The sequence below is a fragment of the Myotis myotis genome, unplaced genomic scaffold (assembly GCF_014108235.1).
Source record: "Myotis myotis isolate mMyoMyo1 unplaced genomic scaffold, mMyoMyo1.p scaffold_m19_p_13, whole genome shotgun sequence".
Lineage (NCBI taxonomy): Eukaryota > Metazoa > Chordata > Mammalia > Chiroptera > Vespertilionidae > Myotis > Myotis myotis.
The window spans coordinates 51,279,224-51,306,835 of record NW_023416317.1 but is presented as its reverse complement, the minus strand read 5'-3'; the positions used below and the strand labels follow the sequence as shown (position 1 = coordinate 51,306,835).

At 42.6% G+C, this 27,612-nt stretch overlaps 1 protein-coding gene and 1 long non-coding RNA gene across 2 annotated transcripts in view; both read left to right on the top strand.

Moving 5' to 3' along the window:
• The first annotated feature begins 1,890 nt into the window (after positions 1-1,890).
• On the top strand, positions 1,891-13,608 carry LOC118668355. The gene is made up of 3 exons (XR_004971634.1): positions 1,891-2,749; positions 8,828-8,991; positions 13,499-13,608. It is a non-coding gene; the product is annotated as an uncharacterized LOC118668355 (long non-coding RNA).
• A 7,139-nt stretch (positions 13,609-20,747) lies between these two features.
• SCN11A (sodium voltage-gated channel alpha subunit 11) overlaps positions 20,748-27,612 on the top strand; it is an 87,244-nt gene continuing 80,379 nt past the window's right edge. The window contains exon 1 of the mRNA XM_036333196.1: positions 20,748-20,868. Within this exon, the coding sequence (XP_036189089.1) occupies positions 20,801-20,868 (68 nt within the window). The 5' untranslated portion in view covers positions 20,748-20,800. The remainder of the gene's footprint in view (positions 20,869-27,612) is intronic.

Sequence of the window (27,612 nt, the reverse complement as noted above, 5' to 3'; positions counted from 1 at the left end):
GTCATAGAGTTTAGGGTCCTGGGTAAGACAGGAATTAAACATATAAATGAATCTGGAGATAATTACAGTGAAGAAAGATGGTTATAATACAGGAAATGATCCTTGAGTCAAGATCTGGGGATGGCGTTAACTAGGCAAGGAGCGGGAACAGTCTGAGCAAAGATCTTGTGGCAGGAGGGCGCTTGGAACATCCCAGGAATTAGGGCCAAGGTTTAGAGTACAGAGAAGAAGAGGAAGGAGTGTATACAGAGGCCATGCCTAGCAGGATCTTTAATGTCAGTGGGAAGCTATTGGCTTTAAGCAGGGAAGGGACGTAATCTGCATTTTAAAAGATTATTTAAAAAATACCTATTGGCTACCCATGCTGTGCCAGGCACCAAGTTCCTCAGGACAATATACGCATGCCTGCCAGAAATGGACTGTTAGGTGGTTGTGTTCCCACTTTGGACCTGAAGAACATTAAAGTTGTGAAGTCCGTTTAATGGACAGAATGTCCAGAGGGATGTCTTGAAATTCACGTTGCCTGAAAGGAGAAATGGCCTTTGGTAGTAATTCATGGCCAAAGACTAATTGGCCAGTTAGTCAAGGACATGGGAAGAATAAGATTGGAGAACTGGTGATAAGGCATACTTGGAAAGGGATATTCTGGACCTTGCAGGATAAATCTGGAGAACAATATGGATGACATGAACCCCTGTGTGGATGACACTTAGCCTCTTTTCTCAGGCTCAGTGGAATTACGGAAAAAAAGGCAAATGATAGGCAGGATTGAGCTGTGCTTGGGATCACCGAGCCATTGCTGAATGTTGAGGTTGCCAGCAGCAGTGACCCATCCTGAGCTGGTGATATACCCCATGCTCCAGGAGGATCAGCCAACCACCTGGAGGCAAGTTGATTCCATTGGCCCTTCCCAGTCGTTGGGGGAATAGTTATTTGTCCTCTCTGAAACACATTAGATTTAGATTTGCTTTCCCTGCTTGCCGCGCTTCTGTCAGCACCACCATCTGGGGACTTACAGAATGCTTCCTAGCCTGTTGTTGTGTCTGACACCATAATGCTTCTGACCAAGAAACTCACTCTGTAATGAAAGGCAGTACAGTGGGCTCATGTCCATAGAATTCATTGGTCTAATTGTATATTCTGTCTCCTAGAAGCACCCGGTCTTATTGAAGCCTTAGTTATGGTGCCTTCTGGGAGGTAACCCTATTTGATGTGACTTCTAGGATGCAGTGTATGCTTTGAACTAGTGTCCAATATTTGGCACTCTTTCTTCCTGTTCCTATATTGCTCTTTAACCACCTCAAAACTTAGTGGTTTAAAAACAACTACAAAATGTGCTTTGTTTGCAAATCTGTAATTTGTGCAGGGCTCAGTGGGGACAGTTTAGCTGTGTTCTACTTTTCCCATGATTCAGTTGGAGCAGCTGAAAATTGGGGGCTCGAAACCATCTAATGGATCACTCACTCCTTCACTGTCCGGTGACTGATGCTGAATCTGTACCACGACACCTACTCATGGCCTTTCCAGATGCTGGTAGGTTCCTTACAACATGGTAGCTGGGTTCCAAGGGCAGGCATCCCAAAAAAGAGAAATTCGGGTGGACACTAATTAATGCCTTTTCTAAACTACCAGTGGAAGTTCTGCTGCATCACTTCAAACTACATTTAGTTTATTAGGACTTACTAAAGGTGGTTATATCTAAGCAGACTCCTTTTTAATGGTAGAAGTGTCAAAAGAACTTGTGGATATGTTTTTAAAACCACCACAGTTCCATAAGCAAAATTTGATGGATTTAGGAACAAAGAAATATACCTAGTGACCCCCACTTAGAGGGTTTTTTGTTTTTTGTTTTTTAAACTGCCATTCTTTGAGATTCTGGGCCTCCCTAGTTTAGAGGTTAATTTCAATGAAGAAAGATGGTTATAAGACAGGAAATGATCCTTGAGTCAAGATCTGAGGAGTTAACTAGGCAAGGAGAGGGAACGGTCTCATGGCAGGAGGGAATGTGGAACATTTATATTCTAAAGAAAGGAATTCTTCAAACAAAGGCTGAACAGTGGTTCCATTGATTTGGAGCTGAGTCTGCTATTTATTTTGTATGTCTTGTGTCACTGGATAGTCAAGAGAAGGGGAAGAACAAGGTTATGGTATCGGTGGGAGTGATTAACCCTGATAACCAAGCAGAAATAGGTTTGCTGGTATACATAAACACCCAGATTGCTTAGAAATCGGACACTCAGATTCCTTAGAAATGAAGGTGTTAGTTGAAGGTAAAGGGAACACACAATGGCTGGTAAAGCAAGGACATCATAATGGAGGTAAAATCCTCATGATCAGGGAAAGAAATGAGAGCTTCATCTCTATTTGCATTTCCTTTATTAACGTACTAGAGGCCCGATGCACGAAACTGATGCAAGGGGCTTGGCCCTCGCAGCTGTGGCGGCTTGCCTTGGCCCTCGAGGCCCCGACTTCCTCCAGAAGGTCTTTTTGGCTGTCCGGTCTAATTAGCATATTATTATTGCTTTTATTACTATAGATCATGTATACTTTTATATGTTTTAACTTTTATTTTCTTCCTTTACCTTTTACTTCACCATTGTTTGTAGGGCGTGCTATTATTGGTAAATTTTGGTATTTAGTCCCTAAGTTACAGAGGAATGGATATCACCTTGAGGTTCTAAGCTTAGAAATGGATGGATGGATGTGGTAACTGATGAAACATTGATTGACTTCCTCAGAGGGTGACAGAGTGAGTACACCTTTGATTGTATCAAGGATAGCTGCAATATTCTAAGTGACACCTTTTTTTTTTTTTGACATAATAAACATTGAAAGCGGTGGTTATATTGGTGTTGGGCAGCTAAAAGGATGATTTCTTTGACATTTTTGTGGTTTTATTTACTGCTGTTCATCATTTGAATTCTCTTTCTGTGTTGGAGGAGTTCCCCACTATGTATCTTGGTGGTGGTGAGCACTGCTTACAGAAAATGAAAAAGACAGTCGCTCACTTCTTTTTTTCTAGCCTTCTTACAGCAAGAATGCGTGCATGTGACCTCAGCTTGATTAATCAAATGACATCTCAACTGTAACTTTTTGAGAAACTCTGAGTCAGCACCATTCAGCCAAACTGATCCTACATTCCTGATCTGCAGGAACTGTATGAGATAATAGATGTTTACTGTTGGAAGTGTCCTAATGGTAGGGTAATTTATTATGCCGCAATAGATAACTAATGCATCCTTCCTTCTCCACAAGGAGGGGAAATGTCAGAGTACCTTCACAACTCTACAAAGATATTTCCACCACCAGCCTCATCAATCTCCATTTAATTCTTTGTCTTCTCCTGTGTAACTGCCAGGAGGCTTATCCTGTTAAAATTCCTCTTGGCATTTCCTGCATAGAAAGATTGGCATCTCTATTCAAAATGTAAGAAGGCTTGACACCTATTATATTGTTCTCAGATTTGTAGAACTCCGCTTAACGACAACATGAAAACTTTTGACATTCTGACAAAAAAAATGCACACACATGTTAAATAAAAATGCAGTAAAATTTAAAAGTAAATATGAAGCACGACCGGCATGGCTCAGTGGTTGAGCATCCATCTGTGAACCAGAGGTCATGGTTTGATTTCCGGTCAGGGCACGTGCCTGGGTTCGGTCTCCATCCCTGGTGTGGGGCAGTAGGCAGCTGATCATTGATTCTCTCATTGATGTCTCTCTCTCTCTCTCTCTCTCTCTCCCCCCCCCTCCCTCCCTCCTCCTCCTTCCCCTCCCTCTCCCCCTTCCTCTCTGAAATCAATAAAAATGTATTTTTGAAAAATAAAAGCAAGTATGAATTCTAGAAGGCTTCTGTTTCCAAATAAACCAGGCTTGTTCTTGTTAAATCTTGCTCTGGAGGTTGGTCCTTCCCTCTGCCAGTTACTTGAGCAAATAATTAACTTAGGTTTCTTTATCTGTAAAGTGGAATAAAAGCATTACCTATCTCAAGGTAAATGAAACAATCTTAGCACAGTACTTAGATGTGGGAAATCATCAATATATTTTAGGTATTATTTTTAATCATCACCTGGTTCAGGAAACATTGCTAGTGTTATAATTTCCTAGAGTAGGTTGTCTCATAAATTTTATGTAATATAGGCTTCATCACTTTTTAAAGTTTTCAAACCAGCTTGAAATGTCTTATCTTTGGTTCTTGCCTTCTCCCTTTTTCTCAATAGCCTGGAGAAAGATTTGTGATCAGGCCTTTTTACAGATTGTCCTCATGCTTTAAATACATGTTTTCTGGCTCCACAATCAATCTGCTTAGTGAGCAAAGGGAAGGTAACCAGGTATGGCCTTGCAGACTTGCTATCACCAGAGTGGGGGTGGGCATGAATGCTTTAGTGTTCTTTTGTTTTCATTATTTAGAGGAATTAATAGGTTTTAAAAATGTGTTTAAAAACACAAAATCATGTAGAGGCTTGGTGTGTAACTACTACTGTCTGCTAGTGATTAATGCATTCAATTGGATACTTTATTTTTTATTTATTTACTAGAGGCCTGGTGCATGAATTCGTGCATGGGTGGGGTCCCTTGGCCTGGCCAGCTATCAGTAGGGGCTGATCAAGGCGGCTGGCCAAGGGTGGGGAGGCGGGGCGAGGAGGGGGAGGGACCATGGGAGTTGGCCATCCGCAGGAGGTTGGCTGTGGGAGTGCACTGAACACCAGGGGGCAGCTCCTGCGTTGAGTGTCTGTCCCCTGGTGGTCAGTGTGTCATCATAGTGACCGGTTGACCAGGCATTCAGTCAACCAGTCATAACAGTCACTTAGGCTTTTACATATAGAGATTTTTAAAAAATATATTTTTTATTGATTTTAGAGAGGAAGGGAGATAGAAATAGAAACATCAATGATGAGAGAGAATCATTGATTGGCTGCCTCCTGCATGTCTCCCCCTGGGGATCATGCCCACAACCTGGGCATGTGCCCTGACCTGGAATTGAACCATGACCTCCTGGTTCATAGGTCGATGCTCAACCACTGAACAACACCAGCTGGACTCAATTGGATACTTTAAAGATTAATAGCTCTGGCCAGGTAGCTCAGTTGGTTAAAGCATTGCCCTGATACACCAAGGTTGCGGGTTCGATCTCTGGTCAGGGCATAAACAAGATTCAACGAATGCATGTATAAGTAAGTGGAACAACAAATTGATGTTTCTCTCTTTCTCAAAAAAAATAAGTAAAATATTTTTTAAAAAGATCAACTTTAAAAAGAATAGAATCTTAATGCAGAAGTGCTAAATAAAGAAACTTCTTTGTGCAAGCTGGTCATGATATCAATCAGATTTGTGGAGAAATTGAGAAGGTGCATAATCTATACTAATAAAAGGGTGATATGCTAATTAGACTGGGAGACCTTCCAGGAGACCTTCTGGACATTCTTCTGGACAAAGCCATGGTGGTGGGGCCGAGGTAGAGGTGGTTAGAGGCCAAGAGGGGAGGGCAGTTGTGGGTAATCAGGCTGGTGGGGGGCAGGGCTGTTGGGAGTAAGCAGACCAACAGGGGGGCCAGTTGGGGGCAAGCAGGCCATCATTGGGGGTCAGTTGAAGGTGATCAGGACAGTGGGGGGGGGCAGTTTGGAGTGAGCAGGCCAGCAGGGGGGCAGTTGGGGGCAAGCAGGCCAGTGGGGAGGGAGGGTCGGGGCGAGCAAGCCAGCAGGGGAGGCAGTTGGGGGTGAGCAGGCTGACAGGGGAGGCAGTTGGGGGCAAGGATGCTGGCACGGGGGGCAGTTGGGGGTGATGAGGCTGGTGGTGGGGGGCATTTGGGGGCAAGCAGGCCAGCGGCGGGGGGCCGTTGGGGGTGAGCAGGCCGGCAGGCAGAGTGGTTAGGAGCAATCAGGCAGGCAGGCAGTTGAGTGGTTAGGAGCCAGCAATCCCGGATTGCGAGAGGGATGTCCGACTGCTGGTTTAGGCCCGATCCCTGTAAACTGGCAGTAGGACATCCTTCGAGGGGTCCCAGATTGGAGAGAGTGCAGGCTGGGCTGAGGAACACCCCCTCCCCCGTGCATGAATTTCGTGCACTGAGCCACTAGTTTCCTTATAACTCTTTAATGGTTCTCTAAGGTTCTTTAGGGTTTCCTTATAACTCTTTAATACAGTCTTAGAAGGCAAGGTATTAAATGGCTCATCATTCCACAGTGCATTTAGTTTTTAACACACTGGGAAAAAATAGCCGTTAGTTAGTTCTTTTATCTCTTTCTGTATATATTTTTTACGTGTCTATGTTTTTTACAGTATTAGAAATACAAACCAGTCTCTTTTCCATTCCAAAAATGTTTCAACTTTTGTCTAACTTATCCACTGGAGGGCAGTAGAGAACCATTCAGGCCATCCTTGATTTTGGACCTTCTCTAATCTGACAAGTCAGACCTTAAAATTTAATACATATTTCCTGCTGATAAAATGCCACAACCAAAGTACCTTTTTAAGAAATCTATTTGATCCCCTAAAATCACAAATGTAATTTTTTGTGGTGGGACTTTTATACAGGAGCTGAACTGAGTGAGGCTTCCTAAAATGCCAGGCCACAGAAGTACAGTGGGTATGAATATTATCCCACAAACTGATATGTAAAGACTAGAGGCTTGGTGCATGAAATTCATGCAGGGAGGTGGGGGGGTCCCTCAGTCCGGCCTGTGCCCTCTTGCAGTCCGGGACCCCTTGGGGGATGTCTGCCTGCCTCCTTAGCACTTCTGCGGAGGTGGGAGAGGCTCCGCCCCTGCCGCTGCGCTCACCAGCCATGAGCCTGGCTTCTGGCTGAGCGGCGCTCCCCCTGTGGGAGTGCACTGATCACCAGTGCACATCATAGCAATTGGTAGTTCTGCTGTTGGGCCAATTTGCATATTAGGGTTTTATTATATAGGGTGTCATATTAGATTGTTAAAATTAATTATAATTTGAGCTCACAGCCAACCAAAATGATGGAAAAGTAAACCTCAGTCATTGTTAAGGCTCTCTGGCTACTGTAACCCACTCTCAGGTTACTCATCAATCCCAGGGGTCATATACTGGAGGCACCAACAATCCTCAGGCTACACTGGTTACAGCTGAGATGCCCAGTGTCCTTTGAAAGTGAACAGGCCTCTGGGACTGGGCTTTTTTGTGACAGCTAGAAATCCCAGTGTCCAGGCCCCACCTCCCTCAGATCACCTGCCATCATTGACCAGGTTCTGTCACCAACCTGGATGCTTTCAACAGTAGTCACAGTCCTTCACCTTGCAGAACCCCTCCTGCTTTTACTGACTTCTTCTCTGACCTACAAAGAGAATTCATTTGTCCCCTGCACTCCTTTTCCCACCCAGATTCACAGCTCAACTTCTTCAGGGAGCATGGGCTCTCACTAAAGGCTAGATCGGGGGTAGTCTTTAAGAGCTTCTGTTTAAGGCCCAGTAATACAAAGCACTTCTGAGATCAGCAACACGACGGACCGGCAATCATCAGCACAAGGTTGGGAAGGAAGGAAAAGTACAGCAAAAACAAAATACACTCTAGTGTTTTGACCAATTATCCTCTGCAGAAGCTGGAACTGAAGACAATTTTCCCCTAGTAATCGCCCTACAAAAACCACAGGCATTCTTTATGCCTCTAAACACCTTCAAAGTGCATTCAAAATTAGGGTTGTGAGTCTGTAAATCTTCCTTTGCTAATTTGTTGTACATGAATGCCTGCAGAAGCTTTTGAATGGTAAATGCTGTGGGAGGGGCAGTTTCCATGGTGACTGTTCAATGCACCCTTTTTCTTGCACTCCTGTTAGATCTTCATTGCTGATCTGCTGTGAATTAGAAGGTAACAGCTCAATCACATCTGGAGGGCAGGAAGAGATGTGAGAGAGGCAGCCTTTCTCTACGCAGCCACATCCGGAACCCACTGAGTTGTACTATGCTTCCTTGTGTCGTTTCTTCATGGTTGCCCTGGCCCCTCTGTAGAAAAATGTATTTGCGACACATGACAAAGAGCCAATTTCCTTAGTATAGAAGGAGAGCTTCTAAGTGACTATGAAAAATACCATAACACAGTTGGAAAACAAAATAGGCAAAGGACATAAACAGACAGCTTACATACAGGAAAAGAAAATGGCTTACATTGTCTGAAAATAAACTTAATTTCATTCATGATAAAGGAAACACTTAAATTAGATTTCATTTTTCATCTACCAGGTTGAAAAAGATCTAAAAGTTTGATAATGTACAGTGTTCAGAGAAGGTGGAAAACCCATGATTTTATACAGTCTTAGTGGGAGGGTAAATCAGTATAATCTTTTTGGAGAGTAGAATTAGCAGTTCCTCTTTTATAAATTCATCCTACAAGTGTAATTACATTTGACTTAAAAATACAAGTAGAGGAATATTTATTGAGGCATTCTTGAAGCAAATCATTGGTACAGGTCAGAGTTATTGATACTTCTAGATAGTTATTCACACAGGGCAATGAGAGGCAAAAATAAAATTGAGTTTTCCTCACATCCAGTGAATTGTATGCTCAACCTGTTTGCTGAATGAGTATTGTTAAAGAATAATTCTTAAAAAAGAGAAAAAAGGCCCAAAGGTGTGGCTAAGTGGTTGAGTGTCAACCTATGAACCAGGAGGTCACAGTTTGATTCCCGATCAGGGCACATATCTGGGTTGTGGGAAGGCTCCATCCCCAGTGTGGGACGTGCAGGAGGTAGCCAATCAATGATTCTCTCGTTGATGTTTCTGTCTCTCTCTCCCTCTCCCTCTCCCTTTCTCTCTGAAATCAATAAAAATATATTTTAAAAATTAAAAAGCAAAATCATGACTTTTGTGCAGGTATAAAATGAACATAAGTTGAAGATTTCATTTTGCTTACGATGAAGGAACTAGGCCGATGTCATGGTTAGTTCAAAGGAGAAGTCAAGGAAGCACAAATCACATGGAGTAAAGGAATGTTACAGCGAATGCTTGGATGGGGGCAAAACTTTTTCCACGAGTGGGTAAGGATATCTCTCCATCTGACAGAATCGATTTGCATGTAAATTGATAGGAATTATTCTGCATTGTTATCAGTTATGGGTAATTTGCAGAATTATAAAATAGCTCATAGAAAAAGGATCAGTAATGATGCAGGCTCTGCTACTGTACAATTTTCCATTGATTGAAGCAATTTTCTGTATAAGATTGAAATGATAAATGCAAGGATCTAACAGAGTATAAAATACTGGGGTCCCAAAGATGTATAAAAAAGGACATTCAAGTATATGTACGTATGTACATGCATATGTTCATATACACATCGACTGTTCCTCAGTGGAGACAGAAGAAATTGGTAGTTGTGGCTGACACTGGGGAGAGGAATCTGAGACAAAAGGGGGACCTATTTTTCACTGTATACCTTTATATACTGCTTGATTTTTTCTTTGCTTTTGCCAAGGGCATATATCTTTTTTTTTTTTTTTAAAGAAAAAAGGCAATCTTTCATAAACCTTAGTGTGACAAATGGTAAATAATGAAATATGTAAATCAAGCATTGAGGAAAATACAAGGAGAAATAGATGGAAAGATAGTCATGGCAAACCTCTTTCTGGTTTTGACGATTGAGCAGACAAAAAGTAGGACTATGAAAAGCAGTTTTCAACAGTCTGCATATTAAAAGCTATTTGGGAGCTCCTTTAGAAAACCATTTTTATTTCAAACACATGCAAAATAGACTAGTCTGATGAACTCACATGACCCACCATCCAACTTCAGCACTCAACAATTCATGACCAACAAATTCCCCACCCACTTTCCCCCTTTTCATATTGAAGCAAATTCCAGAAGTCATATCATTTAATCTATAAATATTTCCTCTGGTGAATAGCTCTAAAAATTAAGAACTGTCTTTAAAGACCATAACCACAATACCATAGTCATTTTTAAAGTAAATTCATTAGTACAATAAAATAAAATAAATTCATTAGTACAATATCATTGTCACACCTAAAATGACAGTAATTCCTTCATCAAAGATTCAGTATTAAAATCTTCAACTGTTTCATAAATGTCATTTTAAAAAATCGCTTTGTTTGAATTAGAATCTGAATAAGGACCACACACTCTGATTATCTCAAGTCTGTTATAATCTATTACCTGGGGATCTTCTAGAAAATACTGTAGTCTAGGCTCCTTCTTGACAATGGTGAATTTTATCTGAGCCCTTTGTTCCTGGAAAACAGTGACAGTTAAGAAACACACACACACACACACACACACACACACACACACACACACACAGCCTTGTCTGTGTTCTGGAAAAGACACTGCAAAGAACCATCGTTGTCCATATGACTTAGGTGTAGGCCCCCTCATTTACCTAAGACAAGGCCAGACACAGACCCTTGAAGTTCCCATTCTTGGCTTCATAAATAATTAGCTGAACTGCTTGTTCCATTGAGCAATCAGGACAAAATGCTGGTTAACCGAACTGTGGTTAAGATCCTCTCCTTCTGCCAGGTCCCTGAGTTTGGTCCCACTCTCAGCAAGAACCGGTACACAGCGAACTCCTTAACCTCTCCTGAGAAAAGGCTGACCTCAGAGTTAAACATTCTCTGACCTGCTATCCCACCAGGCCACTCTTGTTTTTCTAGTCTTGTTTACTCCTCTCTACTGTAAATGAAAAATTCTTTTTGCTTAACACTGGAGATGGTATGTATGGTCAGAGTTCCCTATGCAGTAGACCTCCTCCACCTATTGGAAGGTCCCTCCCCCCCCACCCCCTTGCAGTAATCCTTTCCAAATAAAGTCTCTCATTAAATCTGGATTTAAAAAATATGACAATTCCAAGAAATTTTGATGTTATTTTTCTCTAGTTTATGACAATATGAAATGAGATTTGAGAACTGCTGCTTAGAGGATGTGAACAGTACAATTGCTAGGATAATCTAATACATGCATGTCTGTGTTAGTCTGTGTTCCTCCAGAAAGCAAGTTCTGAGGCAAGTCTTGGTGTAAATGGTTTATTTAGGAGGTAGTCTGAGGAAGCACAGGAAAAAGCAGGGACAGGGAGACAGGAAGGAGGACAGCCGCATCCAGGAGGCATACAGGAGCGGGCTTTCTGCTGTGGATAATGAGCGCAGGTTCTCTGGGGAACATGTACAATTGCCCTTTAGATTTGATCTCTCAAGGTGACCGTCCTGTGGATCTAAGTTGGGTATCTTTTTTCAGCCACACAGTTGCTCACTGAATGTATAAAGTGGCCATGACATTAGGAATTTACGCCAGGCATAGACTTTTTGTCACTAAGATCGTTCTGGCTATTGCCACTGTTTAGTGTACAATATGCCAACAGCAAAGGCCAATGCTTAGCCCCTTCTATGACATCATTCCCTTGAGGGAAAAGCCAGACACCTGGTGGTAAGTCAGTTATATTGGAGCCCTTAATGTCAGGCAGATAGAAGCACAGAGCGACTCTGTGAGCGTGAGGTATGGGTTGGAGGATGAGAATGAAGGGTGGACCGAGCTGATCCTGTGCTTTATGCCTCGCCCTGTCCCTTCTATGATTGCCTGGGGCTTGCCCCCTGCAAGCTTCATTTTCCAGACCCCCATGTCAGCTGGCCTCCGGCAGGTTCAGCCAATGGGAGGCACTCCTGGGGGATTGGAGAAAAAGAAAGGAAGCCAGGGAACTTCCTTCTCCTTGCTTCCTCTCTGTCTCATTTCTGGCAGGGACCGTGTTTCCTCCATAGTCTAGTTATGGCACATACAAAGTTGGTGTATGTGAGTTTGTATGTGTGCTAAGCCTTTGAACATGTCTCAGATATAGCGACTTTTGCGATATCTGCCAAGAAAAGGAGAATTGGAAGACACTGTTAATGATGCAGTCTATCAAAGGTGGTTTTCTCTAAGTGGTGACGTTATTGAGAACTTTCTGTTATCTGGTTATTTTTTAAAAGAAAAGGTTGCTCCCTCTCACCTCCATTAGTGCTCTTTGATGATCAGTGCAAATTGTCACCTGGTATTTATTTTCACGGGTCTCTAATTGCAGCTAATCAAGCATTTACCTTTGCATTTATAAGCTCTTACTGCAGATACATTTTTAGCCATCCTTAGTAAAGAAACATAATTGCAGTAAAAACCATAGAAATGAACATAAGCAAAAGTAAGAGATGAGGATCATCACTTATTACTTAAGCATACTTCCTTTTTCTGAGCCACATAGAGATCAGGAAGAGAAAACAGCATCTTAAATAGAATTTAGGAAGCTGGGAAGCTGGTGGCAGGGAGCCCAAATAAAAACATCATGGCATTTGCATGTAAAGAAGCCATAGCCAGTATACTAATTTTATTCAACAAATAGAATTATGTATTATTTACTTTGTAAATCTCAAAGACCAAATATTTTTTTCTAAAATGTTCTTATTTTTATTTTAAAGATAAAAGAGTTACCTTGTCTAGATCAGTCTGACCTGTTTTTGCTATTCAGAATAGTATTGGGAGAACATAACATAATTTTCAGACTTAATTGTAATCTTGGTGACCATCAAGTGCAGCCCTCTTATTCAACAGGAAATGGAGACCAAGTGCTTTGTTAGATGAGTAAGTGGCAGACCTAGAACCACAAACCATCCTCTTGACTCTATCTTCTCTGTTTCTTAAAAATATTAGTGATTCTCAAATGAACAGTGGTTTTTCTTCAAGCCACATGTATCCCTTCTCAGCAACCCTGCTTTATGATTCTTTTATGCCTCTTCCCCAGATTGAGAATTTTCCGCTTCTTAAATAAAAATTTGAAATCCCAAATGTACTGTGATTGTGGTCTCTGACTCAAAAGACTAAACTGCCCTCTCTCTCTCTTTTATGAAATAAAACTTTAAAAAAATTGATGTTAGAGGGAGAGATAGAAATGTTGATCAGTTACCTGCCTCCTGCTTGCTCCCTACTGGGCATCCCAAACCCAGGCATGTGCCCTGACCGGGAATTGAACTGGCAACCTCTCTGTGCATGGGAGGACACTCAACCAACTAAGCCAGACCTGCCAGGGCAATGTTTTCAAAGTTGAGGTCAAGCCCGCTAGTGTGGCGCAGTGGTTGAGGGTTGACCTATGAACCATGAGGTCACAGATTGATTCCCAGTCAGGGCACATGCCTGGGTTGTGGGCTCCATCCCCAGTAGGGGGTGTGCAGGAGGCAGCCAATCAATGATTCTCTCTCTTCGATGTTTCTCTCTCTCTCTCTCTCTCTGAAATCAATAAAAGAATATATTTTTAAAAAACAAAAAAATTGAGGTCAAGAAAAAATACTAGAATTTCTATTTGTATTATATTTTTTATTTTTTCAGTTTTTATCTTAAAATTATACATTATTAAAGTCAGATAGCTCTATAGGACTTCCTGGGAAACACCAGCCCCCTCTTCACCATTTCCCCCTCCCCAGAGGCTACCACTTCCACTTACTTTCTCAGGCTTTTATGATTTATTTCATTCCATATCTCTAAATGACAGGATTATTTCTCTATCTTCTTTTTCAGAGTTAGTAATCATCTGTTGACTTCCTACTGCACGAGATGAGGATTTAGTGGTTTATTATAAAGCATGCAATTATAAAGAACAGCCAGGTGGAAAAGATGCATAGGACAAGGTATGGGGGAAGGGGTGTGGAGCTCCCATGCCCTGTCCAGGTACACTACCTTCCTAGCACCTCCGGTCGGTGACAACCTGGATGCTTTCTGAACTCTGTCCTTTGGCTTCTTGTGGAGGCTTCGTTATGGAGTCGTGATTGATTAAATCTTTGGCCTTTAGTGATGACTCCAGAGGTCAGAGGGTGGGGCTGAAAGTCCCAACCCTCTAATCACATCGTTGGTACTCCCTGTCAACCATCCCCCACCCTGAGGGACTTTCCAAAAATCACCCCATTAACATAAACTCAGGTGTGATTGGAAGAGGCTGGTTATAAACGGAAAAACCTACCCAAGTCAGAAACTGCAACGCCCCCATTGCAGTTGGTTGTAATGTGGACAGTAAAATCAGAACTGAAGCCTAACCTCAGCAGATGGCAGTAGTCACGAAGCAAATATTTGTGGGATTTTGTTCTTTGTTTGTTTTTCAGTACTTTAGCTTTAGGTGTTGAACACAGCCTTAAGGCTTAAACACACAGGGTCTGGAAACCACAGCCTGGATGGACCTTTCGGTCCTCAGCCAGCATCACATAGGTTGCAGGTGACCACCTTTAGCAGGGATGGACCACTCACACTTCTCCCGGTATAGTCCTTTTACCCAGAAACTGCAGTGCTAACTCCTGTTCGTGAGCACAGGGGAGCCTCATTATCAAAACACTTACTATAGGAATCCCCAAAATGAAAGTCACCCAACCTGAAATTTTTAGTAACAAATTCTTATAAAGCTAGTCCCCCCCTTCACACCTCCCTCTGGCTTAACACTGGCATCCATCTTCCCCCAACAATAATGTCAGATGTTTCACTGTGATTACTATGCCAACCAGTTGCAAAGTGAATTTGCCAATCTTGCAAAAGATGTGGGATTTTACTAAGGTAATGAAAGTGATGGTGGAGGACTGATTCAATAATTATTAGGAAATCTCCAAGAAATGAAGGTTTGGCAGAGTTTGGTCACAACTGAGAGAAAGAGAATCAGCATAGATGATGACATACTGGAGGCTTCAGAAAGGGATGATCAGAAATTCAAAACATTAGAAGATCCTGGGGAAAAGAGATAAAGCCTTTGACTATTGTGCAAAATTTCCTTTCTTTACAACCTTTCTGTGAAGGTCAAATGAGAAGTGACAGGTGTCATATTTTGCTATCTTACAATTTTTTTTTTTTCAGAAAAAAGCATTCCCAAAACATGTCTTGATTCACTGTTGTGATCTAAAAATGAGTTCACAGTTGCAGTTATAATAAAAATGTGGTTAAATATAAAAGAAATTCACTATGATAATTTTTAATTCTTTTAAAGATAAAGCCCCAATTCACATTCCCCCTAATTCCTACTATTTACTATAAGCTCTTGCTTCCCATTTAAATAGATTCACTTAAAGTGATCTTTTCCCAGGACCGATTATCAAAAAGCTTTTTTATAAAGAACTCCTTAATTGTACTCTAGAAGAGCATATCGGGCCCACTAGGCATGAAAGCATTTTGAACATGCTGTGTTTTTCGTTAGCAGCGATTGCAACCCTGGCTCCAGATCATTGGCCCAGCTCCTTCCCACAAGAGGAGTGAGGTTTCCTCATGAGAGCTGCATCTGCTTGTCCCAGACTTGAATCATGGAAAGGCTGGGCTGGCTCACAGACACTGCTCTCTGGGCTTTGTGAGAAACCCAGCTGCTGATGTAACTGGCTGTTCTTCCTCTCCTTAGCACTGCAGCCACGTTTCTCAAAAAGCAATACATGTAAATAAAAGATGTATAAAGTGAACCAGCTCTTAGGAAAATGGGAAGTTCATAGTAATCACAGTGAAACTCCCTCGTTTATGGGAGGAGGTTGTTAAAGCAAATAATTTCTCTTTCTTGGGAAGGGGATTATGGAAATCCTTCCCTTCCCATCCCTATATAGACATTTAATGTATTTATTTTATAAATTGGGTGGCAAAGGTGGAAGCAGAAGACCAGCTAGGAGTCCGTTGTAATAACTGAGGTGGGAATGGGTGGCCACTTACACCTAGGTGGAAGCAAAGGAAGTGTTAAGACTGATTGTCTTTGAAGGTAGACCCAACATTTACCTTGATGCATTGGATATGTGATATGAAAGAAAGAGGAGTAAGGGATGATTCTCCCAGGATGGAGTCTCAGGGCACTAACATGGTAAGGTCTTGGGGAGAATAGGACACAGAAATGAAGACTGAGTAGGAGCTGCCAGAGAGGTGGGAAGGGAACTAGAAGAGTGTGGTGTGTACATGAAAAAAGGTGTATATGAAAGGAGAGAATGATCAACTGTGTCTTCTGCAGCTAAGTTATCAAAGATGTGGACTAGGAAATAGTCATTGGGTTTAATAACTTGGACTTCACTGGTGACTTAACCTGAGAAGTTTTGTTACAGGGATGGAGGCAAAAGCCTCATTTGAATGGGTTCAGAGAAAACAGGAGGAAAGGAATGGGAGAAAGTAAGAATAGACAACTCTTTTGCTGCAAAGGGAAGTAAAGAATTGGGGCAGAAACTGGCAGGGGATGTGGAGTCAGAAGAAAGTTTTTCTATTTTGTTTTTTTAACATGAGCAAATGACAGCATGTTTGCAACCTGGTAGATAGAAATGATTCATTAAAGTGGGAAACATTTTTGTTGCATAAGAGAAAAAGGGAGTGCTGGGGTCCAACCCCAGCGGGTCCAGGGGTCCCCAAAGGTGTGGACGGAGTCGGTGAAGAAGGAAGGACACGGAGACAGTGTTCAGTTGATCAGCAGCCTAGCCAGGATCTCCAGCCAGGATCTCCAGCCAAGTTCTGGTCTGGATCTCCAGCGAAGTTCTGCCGTTTATTGTCCTGTTACATCCGTATTTATCCCAGTTGATTTTAATCCTGTCAATTTCTATTACAAAGGTTAGGGCGTTTCTTATCTCCATTCCAGGGAGTAAAGATTATGTAGCTTAAGCATGATTGTTTGTAGTGATTAACTACCCGCCTGGCACTTAGTTAAGGAGTTTCATCCCCTCCCTGACTTCAGGGAAAAATTCCTACCTGGGGAAACAACCTTTCTAGGAGAGGCATCCCCTCCCTGACTTCAGGGAAAAATTCCTACCTGGGGAAACAACCTTTCTCGGAGAGGTGACCTTGGTTAAAACACACAGCGCTAAGGGGAGCAAACATATTAAGAACAGTATGCTATATACGCCAGGTCCCTTGAAACATATGCTGTGCAGATGTTTCTTTCCTGCAGCGACTGTGTCAAGCAGCAAGGATGGACCGGCTTCCGGCAAGGGAGAAATGATGAAACGGTGTTTCTAAAGCTACAAGAGGGGATGAGACATGTATGCATGTGAAGGGGCTGGCTCTAGACAGGACCATGGAGAGTCCATTCAAAGTAAAGAAGGGTGTATGGTTAGCTTTTGTGGCATAACAAACCATCCCAAAACTTAGTGGCTTAGTGGGGTGGTTGGTTCTTATGTGGGTTGTCTTGACTGATCTTTCCTGGGCTTGCTGTGGTCAGCTGGTGGATTGGCTGGAAGTTGGATGATCTCAGATCATCTGATTGGCACTCATGTGCCTTTCATCTATCTGGCAGTTATCTGGCTGCCAACTGGGGTGCCTCTTTGTTTCCCACATGGCCTCTTGTCTGCTGAAGGCTAGCTTGAACTTGTTCACGTGGTGGTCTCTGATTTCCAAGCTTAGCAAGGGAAGGCAAAACATAATGTGCAAATATTTCTGAAGCCTTCATTTGCATCACATTTTCTAATGTCCTACAGGCCAAAGCAAGTTATAAGGCCAAGCCCATATTCAAGAGTTAGAGAAATAGATTCCACCTCCTAATGGGAGAAGCTGCATAATTACATTGCAATGGGACATGAGTTCTGGGAGGGGAAGAATTTGTGGCCATCTTTGCAACTTGCTATAGGACAGAAGGCAGTGACTATGCATGCAGATGCCAACAGGCGGGTAGATGTAACTTTGGGATTCTGGGGAAATTATCTTCTAAGTGCTTTAATTTTCTCAAAGGTAAGGTCTCATGTTGAAAGCCCATGTCAGGCTTATGTTGATTTATTCATTGATAATGAACAACAAAACTGCCAAGAGAACTAGGTCCGTATGGCAGCTTCTAGAGTCCACCTTTAGGAAAACTGTCTCCTGGAAGCCACCTAACCATGAAGTCTGGGACTCCTACAAAGGGATTTAATTGGATAACTGATGGCTGATGTCATGGAGCTTGACAGCCGGATGCACCCATTCTTGAAAAGGTCAGACTTTCCAAGTTGATTAAAATAGCCTATCTGCTAGGCACCCCCTACTCTGGATAATGCTATCTGGGTGCTGCTGCGCTCTGCTCTTTGACTGTTTTCTCTGTGTATCAGCCCTTTATCCACCTGCTCTCCACTACATGTGTTGCCAACAAGGGTGCAACAGCTCCTGTTATTCCTGCTGTGGTCCTGGAGGACATTTTGACTTTTCAAACATATTTCATCCCAACATTTACCTGTTGAATCTTATTAATTTAAGATTAATAGTGTTCTGAGAGGTGTTGACACTTGAGGTTTTCTTTCTTTGAATATATAGATTTTTTCAGACCTCTATGTCTTCTGGACTTAGAGTGTTTCCCTTTAATTTTATGAAATCTCATTTAGTGACTAAAAGCTTCTATTGCCCTGGTTTTATGATCAATGCATGACTTGATTATTTTAGTGAAATTAATTCCTCTCCTGTTTAGTATAAAAGTATTTATTTGGGTACTAATAATTCTAGAGAGAGGAAAAGGAATCCAAGGTCAGCTTTATGGACTGAATGTTTGTCTCTCTACCTCCAAATTAGTGTGTTGAAGCCCTAACCACCACCACAATGATGGTATTAGGAGGTGGGAGGAAATTTGGTGAAACCCTCATGATGGTATTAATGCCCTTATAAGAAAAGACCAGAGAGCTTTCTCTCCCCACCCCTACTGCCCCCACTTCTCTCTCTTCGGCAAGAAGGTGGCTGTCTGCATAATAGGAAGTGGGCTCTCACCAGACACTGGAGACTCTCACCAGCCTCTAGAACGGTAAGAAATGACCTTGATCTTGGATTTCCCAGCCTCTAGAACTGTAAGAAATAGATTGTTATTTAAGCTACTTAGTCTATGGTATTTGTTATAGCAGGCTGAACTGGTTAAAACAGTCAGCATAACTTTGAGACATGACCTGGCTGAGAAAGGTGAGACACAGTGTTGGTTCAGTGCCTTTAAGTGACATTTGAGATGCACTTTTGGTCGGGCTCCCTTTGCTGATTCTTGTAGTCTTGGTTCTGAATTCTTCAATGAGTAAGACTCCTAGGAGTGTCCCATGTCTGGGGTCTGTTGCCCCTCACAAAGTCCTTTAGAAATATTTCTTCTGCTCTCATGGCCAGACAAGTGGATCCCCAAGCACTTAGGAGTTACATCACCCCAAACAAACACAGTCACAGTTTATCTAAGGCAGAAAAGTGCCTTGGGAGATGAATTTTTCTTTCCCCTTGTCATTGCAACCCTTTTCTGGGACTGAGTGGGCCAAGTGCAGCATAATCACTGGTCCTGAGAATCAGTCAACTCTACCTGTCCTTAAAAGTCACTGGATTAGAGTCAGGTCCTACATGGGCCGTGTGATGCTTGGCAAGTCACCTAACCTATCTGTGCATTGGTTTCCTAATCTCTAAAACAGCGACTGCACCACTCTGCTGGGGTTGCTGTAAGGATTAAGTGAGATGAAAGGTGTGAAAGAGTTTTTACATGACACAGTGACTTTAAGGGTATTTTTACTATTTAAAATGAATCAGGTAGAAGGTAAAGGGATTTCCCCTTTTGTTGATACACAAGTTATTCATATAATATGCATGAGCAGGAGAAAGATGTAATGGGAAGTTGACTGTCAAGAGGGGATGATAGATCAGCCAGAGGTTTGCAGATTGTCTGTAAAGGCAGACAGCAGAAGCCAGCAGTTATATTTAGCGAAACTATAAGCCTCGGGGAGAGCGGTGTCCTGCCTGTCAGTGTTTTGAGGCATAAAAGCACAGGGCACTCTTGAGGAGGATCGAGCGTTCAGCTGCGAGGAGGATTTGGCCTCCGCCAGTCCTGGGTAGATTGAAACCCAAGTCTTTACTCTGTGACGTCACCATGACAGGTCAATTTATCAGGCCTTCAGCGAAAAGCTTTACCCCTCGAGGAGGTGTGGAATGCAAAGGATGTGTTGAGCTTTGTTCCTGCACTCAAGGATCTTGGAACGAACAGAATTGTGAGACAACTGGGACTTATTTGCAGTCTAAACCACAGACTGCAGGTTCAGCTACTTACCAGGACCTAGCAGGGGATGTAGCCAAGGAAGCCCGCCACTTGTAAGAAAAGCAACAGCACAGAAGCAATATAAATGGCATTGACCTTAATGGGGAGTGGCAAAGGCAAAGATGGAGGCAAGCAGAATGTGTGTCATGTCAAAAGGGGCAACCTCAACTCAGCTTCCAAGGTGCCTGGTAAGAATGCACACGTGGAATTGCCCACATCTTTCAGTTTGGTCAAAAGAACTAAAAAATCCAGATGTTTATATGGAATTTCACAATTTTTGTAAGTTCTCAATTTTTAAAAATTGCAAGACATGGTTCTGTGGTTCTCTTTTTGTGATCGTTGCAAACACGTGGTGGTGAGTGGAAAGCTGGGTAAGCTCAGAGAAGAGAAAAGAGAGGTAGGGGACCAGCCTGGCATCATGAGCCTGAAGGATGGGCCCTTTGGCCAGAGGGCAGGTCCCAGCTCCCTCTGGGCAGAAGACAGGATGCAGAGGCTCATCGTCTCTGCACACTTCTGGAGCACAAGGACTGTCTCTGACTGGTCAGCTTCCCCTCTTGACAGCTGTTTCCCTTAGGGGAACCGTGGTGGGGGTATGGGGAGGCGAGTCTTTCCTTTGTTCATGTTTCACAATATGGAATTCTAAAAGTAATTCAAGGCAAATTTTTCTAACATTTGGAGAGCGTAAAGATAAGAGCTTCCCTCCCTTCCTTCCACTCTCCCTCATTTCCATTTCTAAGAGGTAATTACTGATAACATTTTTGAGCCTGTCATTTTAGAAATGTTTTAAGCATGTAAAACCATATGCATGATTTCTTTTCCCCCCTCACCTGGCAGATAGAGGAAAGACATGATTGACCACCAAGCAGAGAGCAGAATCCCATCTCTGCATGTTTGTGTCTCCTGCTTCGAAGGCCTTTCTCTTCCTCCTCATCTCCTCTCATTGGAAGGCCACACAGTGAGTGACAAAGAACACAGCCTGCGAGTCAGACTTTCTGGCTCCCCACCCTGGCTCTATCATTTACTAGCTCTGTTACTCAGCTTTTTCCAGTGGAGTTACTCAGCCTTTTCATGCCATGATTTTCTCATCTGTTCAAGGGAATTAAAGTAGAATCTGCCTCGAAGAGTTGTGAGGAATGAATGCCTTCAAGTCCATGAAGGGCCTCGGGCAGGATTCGGCACAAAGCAAGCGGGATATAAGTGTTTACTATTACGACTGTTCTCAAAGGCCTAATACTTGTTTCTTTTCTAGTAGGAAACCTTGCTTGATTATCCCTAATCCCAGCTCCTCTCCTCCTCTAACTTACCTCTTTCAGTGCTGATTACACCACGTAATGTTGGATATTGCAATGGAGGGCAGGCACCACACTTCTCACTTTGTGTGTGTCTGCATGAACAGAGTTGGGGCAGGAATGCAGGTACCCGGATCTCCAAGTCTGTGACCTGTTCTGCCCCCTGTGGCAGAGGGCAGTGAGATATAGCAGGGATCCTGGGACCCAGCTGCCCTCACCCTCTCGTGCCTAGGGTGAGAGAGAAATTGAGTGCTTCTCTTGCATTGAGATACTCTTTATATCCCCCAGAAGGTGCCTTGCCAAAATTTAGAGCAGTTTTAGAAATTCTCCACTAGAACGAGAGCCCTAAGGGCGGCAGTGCTAGGCACTTCTCCTGTCCCCTGGGAGCCTCTGAGATCATCTCAGTAAAACTTTAATGCATGGAAGTCAATTAGAGTGGAGAATTCTCCTGTAATCAAAAGAGGCAATGCTTTTATTGGAAAGGTGCAAACTAGAGGGGGAAGGATGACAGCTGTGTGGGCTCTGTAGAGCTAATGGCTCGGGCTGGGAAAATTATTTCAGCAGAGTCAGGCCATATGTACTGGGCAGCAAGGCAAGGGAGGGACTGTGGAGTGGGCAGGGGAAAAAGGCAGTAGGTAGCCGTAGTGAGTATCCTTAGAGCGTGCTGACGAGTTCCCAGAGCAGGTTTACACCTTCACTTTCGTGGATCATCCATCAAATCCATGAAGTGCCCTAACTGGTTTGGCTCAGTGGATAGAGTGTCGGCCTGCGGACTGAAGGGTCCCAGGTTTGATTCCGGTCAAGGGCATGTACCTTGGTTGCGGGCATATCCCCAGTAGGAGATGTGCAGGAGGCAGCTGATCGATGTTTCTCTCTCTCGGATGTTTCTAACTCTCTATCCCTCTCCCTTCCTCTCTGTAAAAAACCAATAAAATATATATATTTAAAAAAAACAAACAAAAAAAAACCCAAAAAAAACAAAAAAAACAAATCCATGAAGTGAGAATTTCTCGCTGGCTCTCATTTTATAGAAGAGGAACGTAAGTTCAGAGAAGTTAATGTGGCTCTGGAGTGGAAAACATAGCCTGTTCACTTCTTTCCAGAAAGAAGATCTGGCTGGAGTGAGGAGTGTGAAAGAGGAGGGGGAAGCTTTGCTTTCTCTAAGCACATCTTCCAAAACTGGCACCTTCTCATGGTCTGTAAAGGGAAACCTGAAAAGCTGTTAGAGGAAGTCATATGAAATTTATTACTTAAACAGATGCACAGGTTGTATGTGTCTGTTGCAGTTACTGCTGCATAACAAATCACCCCCCAAAACAGATTGTCTTCCAACAACCATTTTATTGTACTCATAGGTTCTGCAGGTCAGGAATTCAGGCAGGGCAACAATGGGTGTGGCTTCTCTGATCCATGGCATCTGGAGCCCCAGCTGGGAAGACATGCATGCAGAGGGGTCACTTGAAAATTGGGGGCTGGAATCTTCTAAGGGTACCACTGGCTAGATGTCCAGGATTGCACATACATGGCTGAGGGTTGATGTTGGCTGTTGGCTGGGAGCTCAGCTGGGGCTGTTGCCCAGAGCACCACATGTGGCCTTTGTAGCATGGCAGTCTCAGGGTGCTTGGTGCTCTTATATGGAGGCTGACTTTCCCCAGAGTGAGCATCCCAAGAGAACCAGGCAGGCCTTTTTTGACCTAGCACCATTTCCAACTCCTTCTATTGATCAAAGCAGTCACAAGCTTGTCCAGATTCAAGGGAAGGGACACAGGCCCCCACCTCTCAGTAGTGCAAAAGAATACGTAGCTATTGCTTTTATTTTATTTATTTTTTACTTATTTTTTAAAATATATTTTTATTGATTTCAGAGAGGAAGGGAGAGAGAGAGAGAGAAACATCAATGATAATGTTAATCAGCTTAATAATAACCCACAACCGTCGGACCAACTAACATCAATGATAAGAGAGAATCATTGATTGGCTGCCTACTGCACACCCCCTACTTGGGATCGAGCCCACAACTCCCGGCATGTGCCTTTGATGGGAATTGAACCTGGGGCCCTTCAGTCCACAGGTCGACACTATCCACTGAGCCAAACTGGCTAGGGCTGTAGCTATTGCTTTTAAACACCACTATGTTGTCTTATTCCTTTATAACCTTATTCCTTTATGACTCCATTGATCCCAAATTATTTTAGGAGTTGTAGTTGGAGTCAGCAGGTGCTAGAATCCTGCCTTGGCTTTTCCACTAACTAGCTGTGGGACATTGAACCAGCCACCTAACCCATTCAAAGTTCCGTTTTCTCATTTCTAAACATCACTTATTATAAAATAAATAAACCCTTAGCTACCTTTCATCACTTATAAAATATCTTTAAAATGTAGCTGTCCTTTCAAACTCTGCACAGGATTACTATAAGGCAGTGGTCAGCAAACTCAGTCAACAGAGCCAAATATCAACAGCACAATGATTGAAATTTCTTTTGAGAGCCAAATTTTTTAAACTTAAACTATATAGGTAGGTATATTATTATTAACTTAATTAGGGTACTCCTAAGGCTTAGGAAGACCCACACTCAAGGGGCCAAAGAGCCGCATGTGGCTCGCGAGCCGCAGTTTGCTGACCACTGCAAAGGATTTGAATAGTCCCAAGCTGTTGGCAGAACTCTTGTTGGACAGAAGCTTGGTGACAATGGAGGGAGAAATGGGGGAGAGGGCATTGGGGACAATGGTGGGGAGTTGGAATAGGGCTGGACGGAGGTGAGATGTGTCTCCTTTCTGTTGGCCCTGCTATATTTGTGGAGGTGAGGGAAGGAAAGTAGAAGGAAGCACAGAAATGCAGGGGACCGCAGTCCTTTTTTGAACATGAGGTGGGAAGTGGTTCCGTATCTGGAAAATGTCCTATGGTTCTATTGAGCCCAGCTTCCAGAGAACCAGTGCAAACCTAGCAAGAGGCTGAGCCACAATGCAAATATAACAGGGTTGCTAGGACTCCACTCGGGTTTTCCCAGAATTGTATGGATTCGGTATGGATTTCAGTCACTCCTTGCCTATGTTTGCTCCTTTCCAAAATGCTTGATCCCTGACTCAGAGCCGTTGACTCCTCTGCTTGCCCTTTTCCCATCCCCTCCTGAACCATCAACCATCTTTGTTGTGCAGCAGGACACATTTTAGGCAACCACATAATGCCTCGCCATTGTATCTTTCAGGCAGTATTTCTGTTGTTTCCCTACTTTCAGAGAAACCTCCTTCTCTTAATAAATTAAACGTTTTGGAAAGTTTGTTCCAGTAAAACCAACCACAGGGTTCTTTCATTTCCCTTTACGTTTATAAAGGAGTAGAAACTTTAAAGGAGCTCCTCACCTTACTTTATTAGCTCTGTGGGGCTGTATTATATAAGCTCAGACCTTTCCACTTAAGTCAGAGGCTCACCTATCTACCCAGAGCCCATTAAACCATTAAGAAAAAAGATGTCTTTGTGGGCCAGGACAATTTGTGCACTTTGTTGGGAGTGAAGCTGACTTCCTCTTGCTCTGTGAAAAACATTAAAAGTTCCAGGAATTCTGCATCCTAAGCTGGTCCAGGTGTTGTTCCAACAGAGCAGGCAGCAGGGTCACCATTTCCTCCTGAGCACTTGGCTTCTTGACCCTTGCAGCCCACACAGGGCCTAGTGTTGGCCTCAGCCTGTAATTTTGTCTTACCCTTGTTCCCATGGCTCTGAGTTAATGCTCTCTCACTTTACACCCCCTGTCAGATTCATCCCACTCACTGGAAGGTCTGACATTGAATGGGGCTGCTCCTGGTCCCTCGTTTTTTGAGCTGGAATTCTCCCTGTTGCAGGCCTCATCCTTTACCTCGGGATGGTCACTATGGCACTTGACCTCATAAATCTGCCGTAAGTCAGGTGGCCTGCTGCTCTTTCTGGGGACCGTGGATGAAGCGTACAAAAAGGGACTGAAGACCGATCCCTAAAGACACCGACCATCATAGCCTGGACCCAGGAGGCACTGGCTCCCCTTGGTTTTCTTAGCTGGTATCAGAGATAACTCGAAGCCACTTTCTACTCTGCTTTTCTGAACTACTTCTTGGAAATAATTAAGGTACGAGGGGAGAGAGTTACACTCCTTGCATCTGTCTACCAGGTAGGGAGTGACATTCCTGGACAATAACAGATGCCAGCTCTACAGAAGGCTTGTAAACATGTGGTTGATGAGATTAGAGTTTTTCCAAACGAGGAAAACAAGGAGCTGTGTAAAATAAACTATAATCTTGGAAACTGTAACGTGCTGATGGCAGATGTCTATTTCTTTGCAAGTTTGTTTAACATGCCTACACTAGTTAAAAGTCAATCAGCACTTGAATCCTGCTGAATTAGACAATACAAGGACCTAAGGATGCTTGAATCTCTGTTATCTAGTATTTTATTTCTAGTCTACTTTTTCACCCCTTAAATTAGGCATTATTATTATCATTACTGTTATTAATTTTGAAGTCAATGTTTGCTTAGCTTTACCCAAACATTAACATATTTTTACTCACCTTCCTTTCATAGGTCTCAGCCTTTCCATTTAGGGAATTTTTTCTTCAGCTTGGGGTATATTTTTTAGAATTTTCTTTAGTGAGGATCTTTTAGTGATAAACTTTTTTTAGGCTTTGTCTGAAATTGTCTGTATCCCACCATTATTTTTAAAAGATAGTTTTCTCAACATAGAATTTTAGACGGACTTTCCCCCCCTGTCAGAACATTGGACACTTTATTCTCTTCCTCTCCGGATTCCTTTATTGATGTTGAGGAGCCAACCATCAATTAAATTGCCTTTTCTTTATGGCAACTTTCAGAATGTGGTTGCTTTGGATGTTCTGAAATTTTTTTCATTAAAGAATTTTTAAAATCTTTCTTTGGCTATACAGAGCTTCTTGGACTTGAAGATTGATGTTTTTCTAACAATTCTGGGAATTTCCCCATTGTTTAATATATTTGGAATGTTTTTCTCCTCTTTCTCTCTATTTTCTTTTGGAACTTCGGTTGGATTTATTTAGGCCTTAATCTCCCACAAGTCTCTTCACACTTCTTATTTTGTATCATTTTGTGTTTCTGTGATGCGCTCTGGTCTAATTTCCTTATACTTATTATCCAGTTTAAAAAGTTTCTCTTCAAATGTGTTTACTCTGCTGTTTTACATTTCTAATTGCAGTTGCTAAATATTTTAATTTCCAGCCCAGCCAGTGTCGCATAGTGGTTGAGCATCGACCTATGAACCAGAAGGTTACAGTTCAATTCCCAATCAGGGCATATGCCTTGGTTGCGGGCTTAATCTCCAGTGTCGGGTGTGCAGGAGGCAGCCAATCAATGATTCTCTCTCATCATTGATGTTTCTATCTCTCTCTCCCTCTCCTTTCCTCTCTGAAATCAAGAAAAATATATTGAAAAAATATTTTAATTTTCAGATATTCTATTTGTTTCACTTAAAAATTTGCTAAGATCATTCTTTATAGTCTCTTGTTCCTCATGTTTTTAAGCATTTCTATTAGTTCTCAAGCTTCCTGTCTGATACTTCTAGTGCCTAAAATCTTTGTTGCCTATTGCTTTGGTTCTCACTCATGGTGGCTTATTTCCTTGTATGTTTTGTGATTTTGGTTATGAACTGCTAAGTGCTATTAAAACCTTATTGTGGGAACTGCTTATGGCCTGATCAGAGTGGAATTCCTCTAGAAAGGATTTGTGTTTGCTTCCACCAGCCTGATTGTAGAAACTGATTTTATTTCTTGTTCACTTTATATTATGGGTTCAAGCCCTTGGTACTCAACTTTACCCAGTAGACTCCTCTTAAACATCCCACATTCAATGGGCCCAGGCTTTCTGTCCTGCCTCACACCCCGTGAAGCCATCCAAAGGGAGCACGAGGTCTCCAGGGCTTGGCCTCCCGGTAAAACCTGGTTCTAACACTTTCTTCCATCCAAGGGCTTCTGTTTTCTCTTTATCCGTAGAGTCCTCAGAGATTTTTAAATGTTTTAATTTTTCAGCTTTTAATACAGCTTTTTAGTTGTTTCAACTGTAAGAATTATCCAAGGTACCCAGCTCCCTGTACTGATAGAAATGTCACTCCAGGGTCTTCTTTAAGATATATATGCAAGGAGAGACCGTGAGCCTCTAATTAACAGGCTTGTGAAAACGTTTTTTTCTCTTGAGATTACATTTGTTTACACAAAAGCTTCACTAAAAGCAGTGTAGCAATTAAAAACTTCTTCTTGTGATAAAACTGAAGGTTGAGAAGAGTTCTTAAATGTAACATTACGTATAAATTTAATTGCATGTTTAGGAAAAGGGACAAACTTAGACCTGTGTTATATCTTGTAACCCTCCTTTTCTGATTCTGTAATTAGGAAAACGTCTTTGGATACTGTTGGTTAAA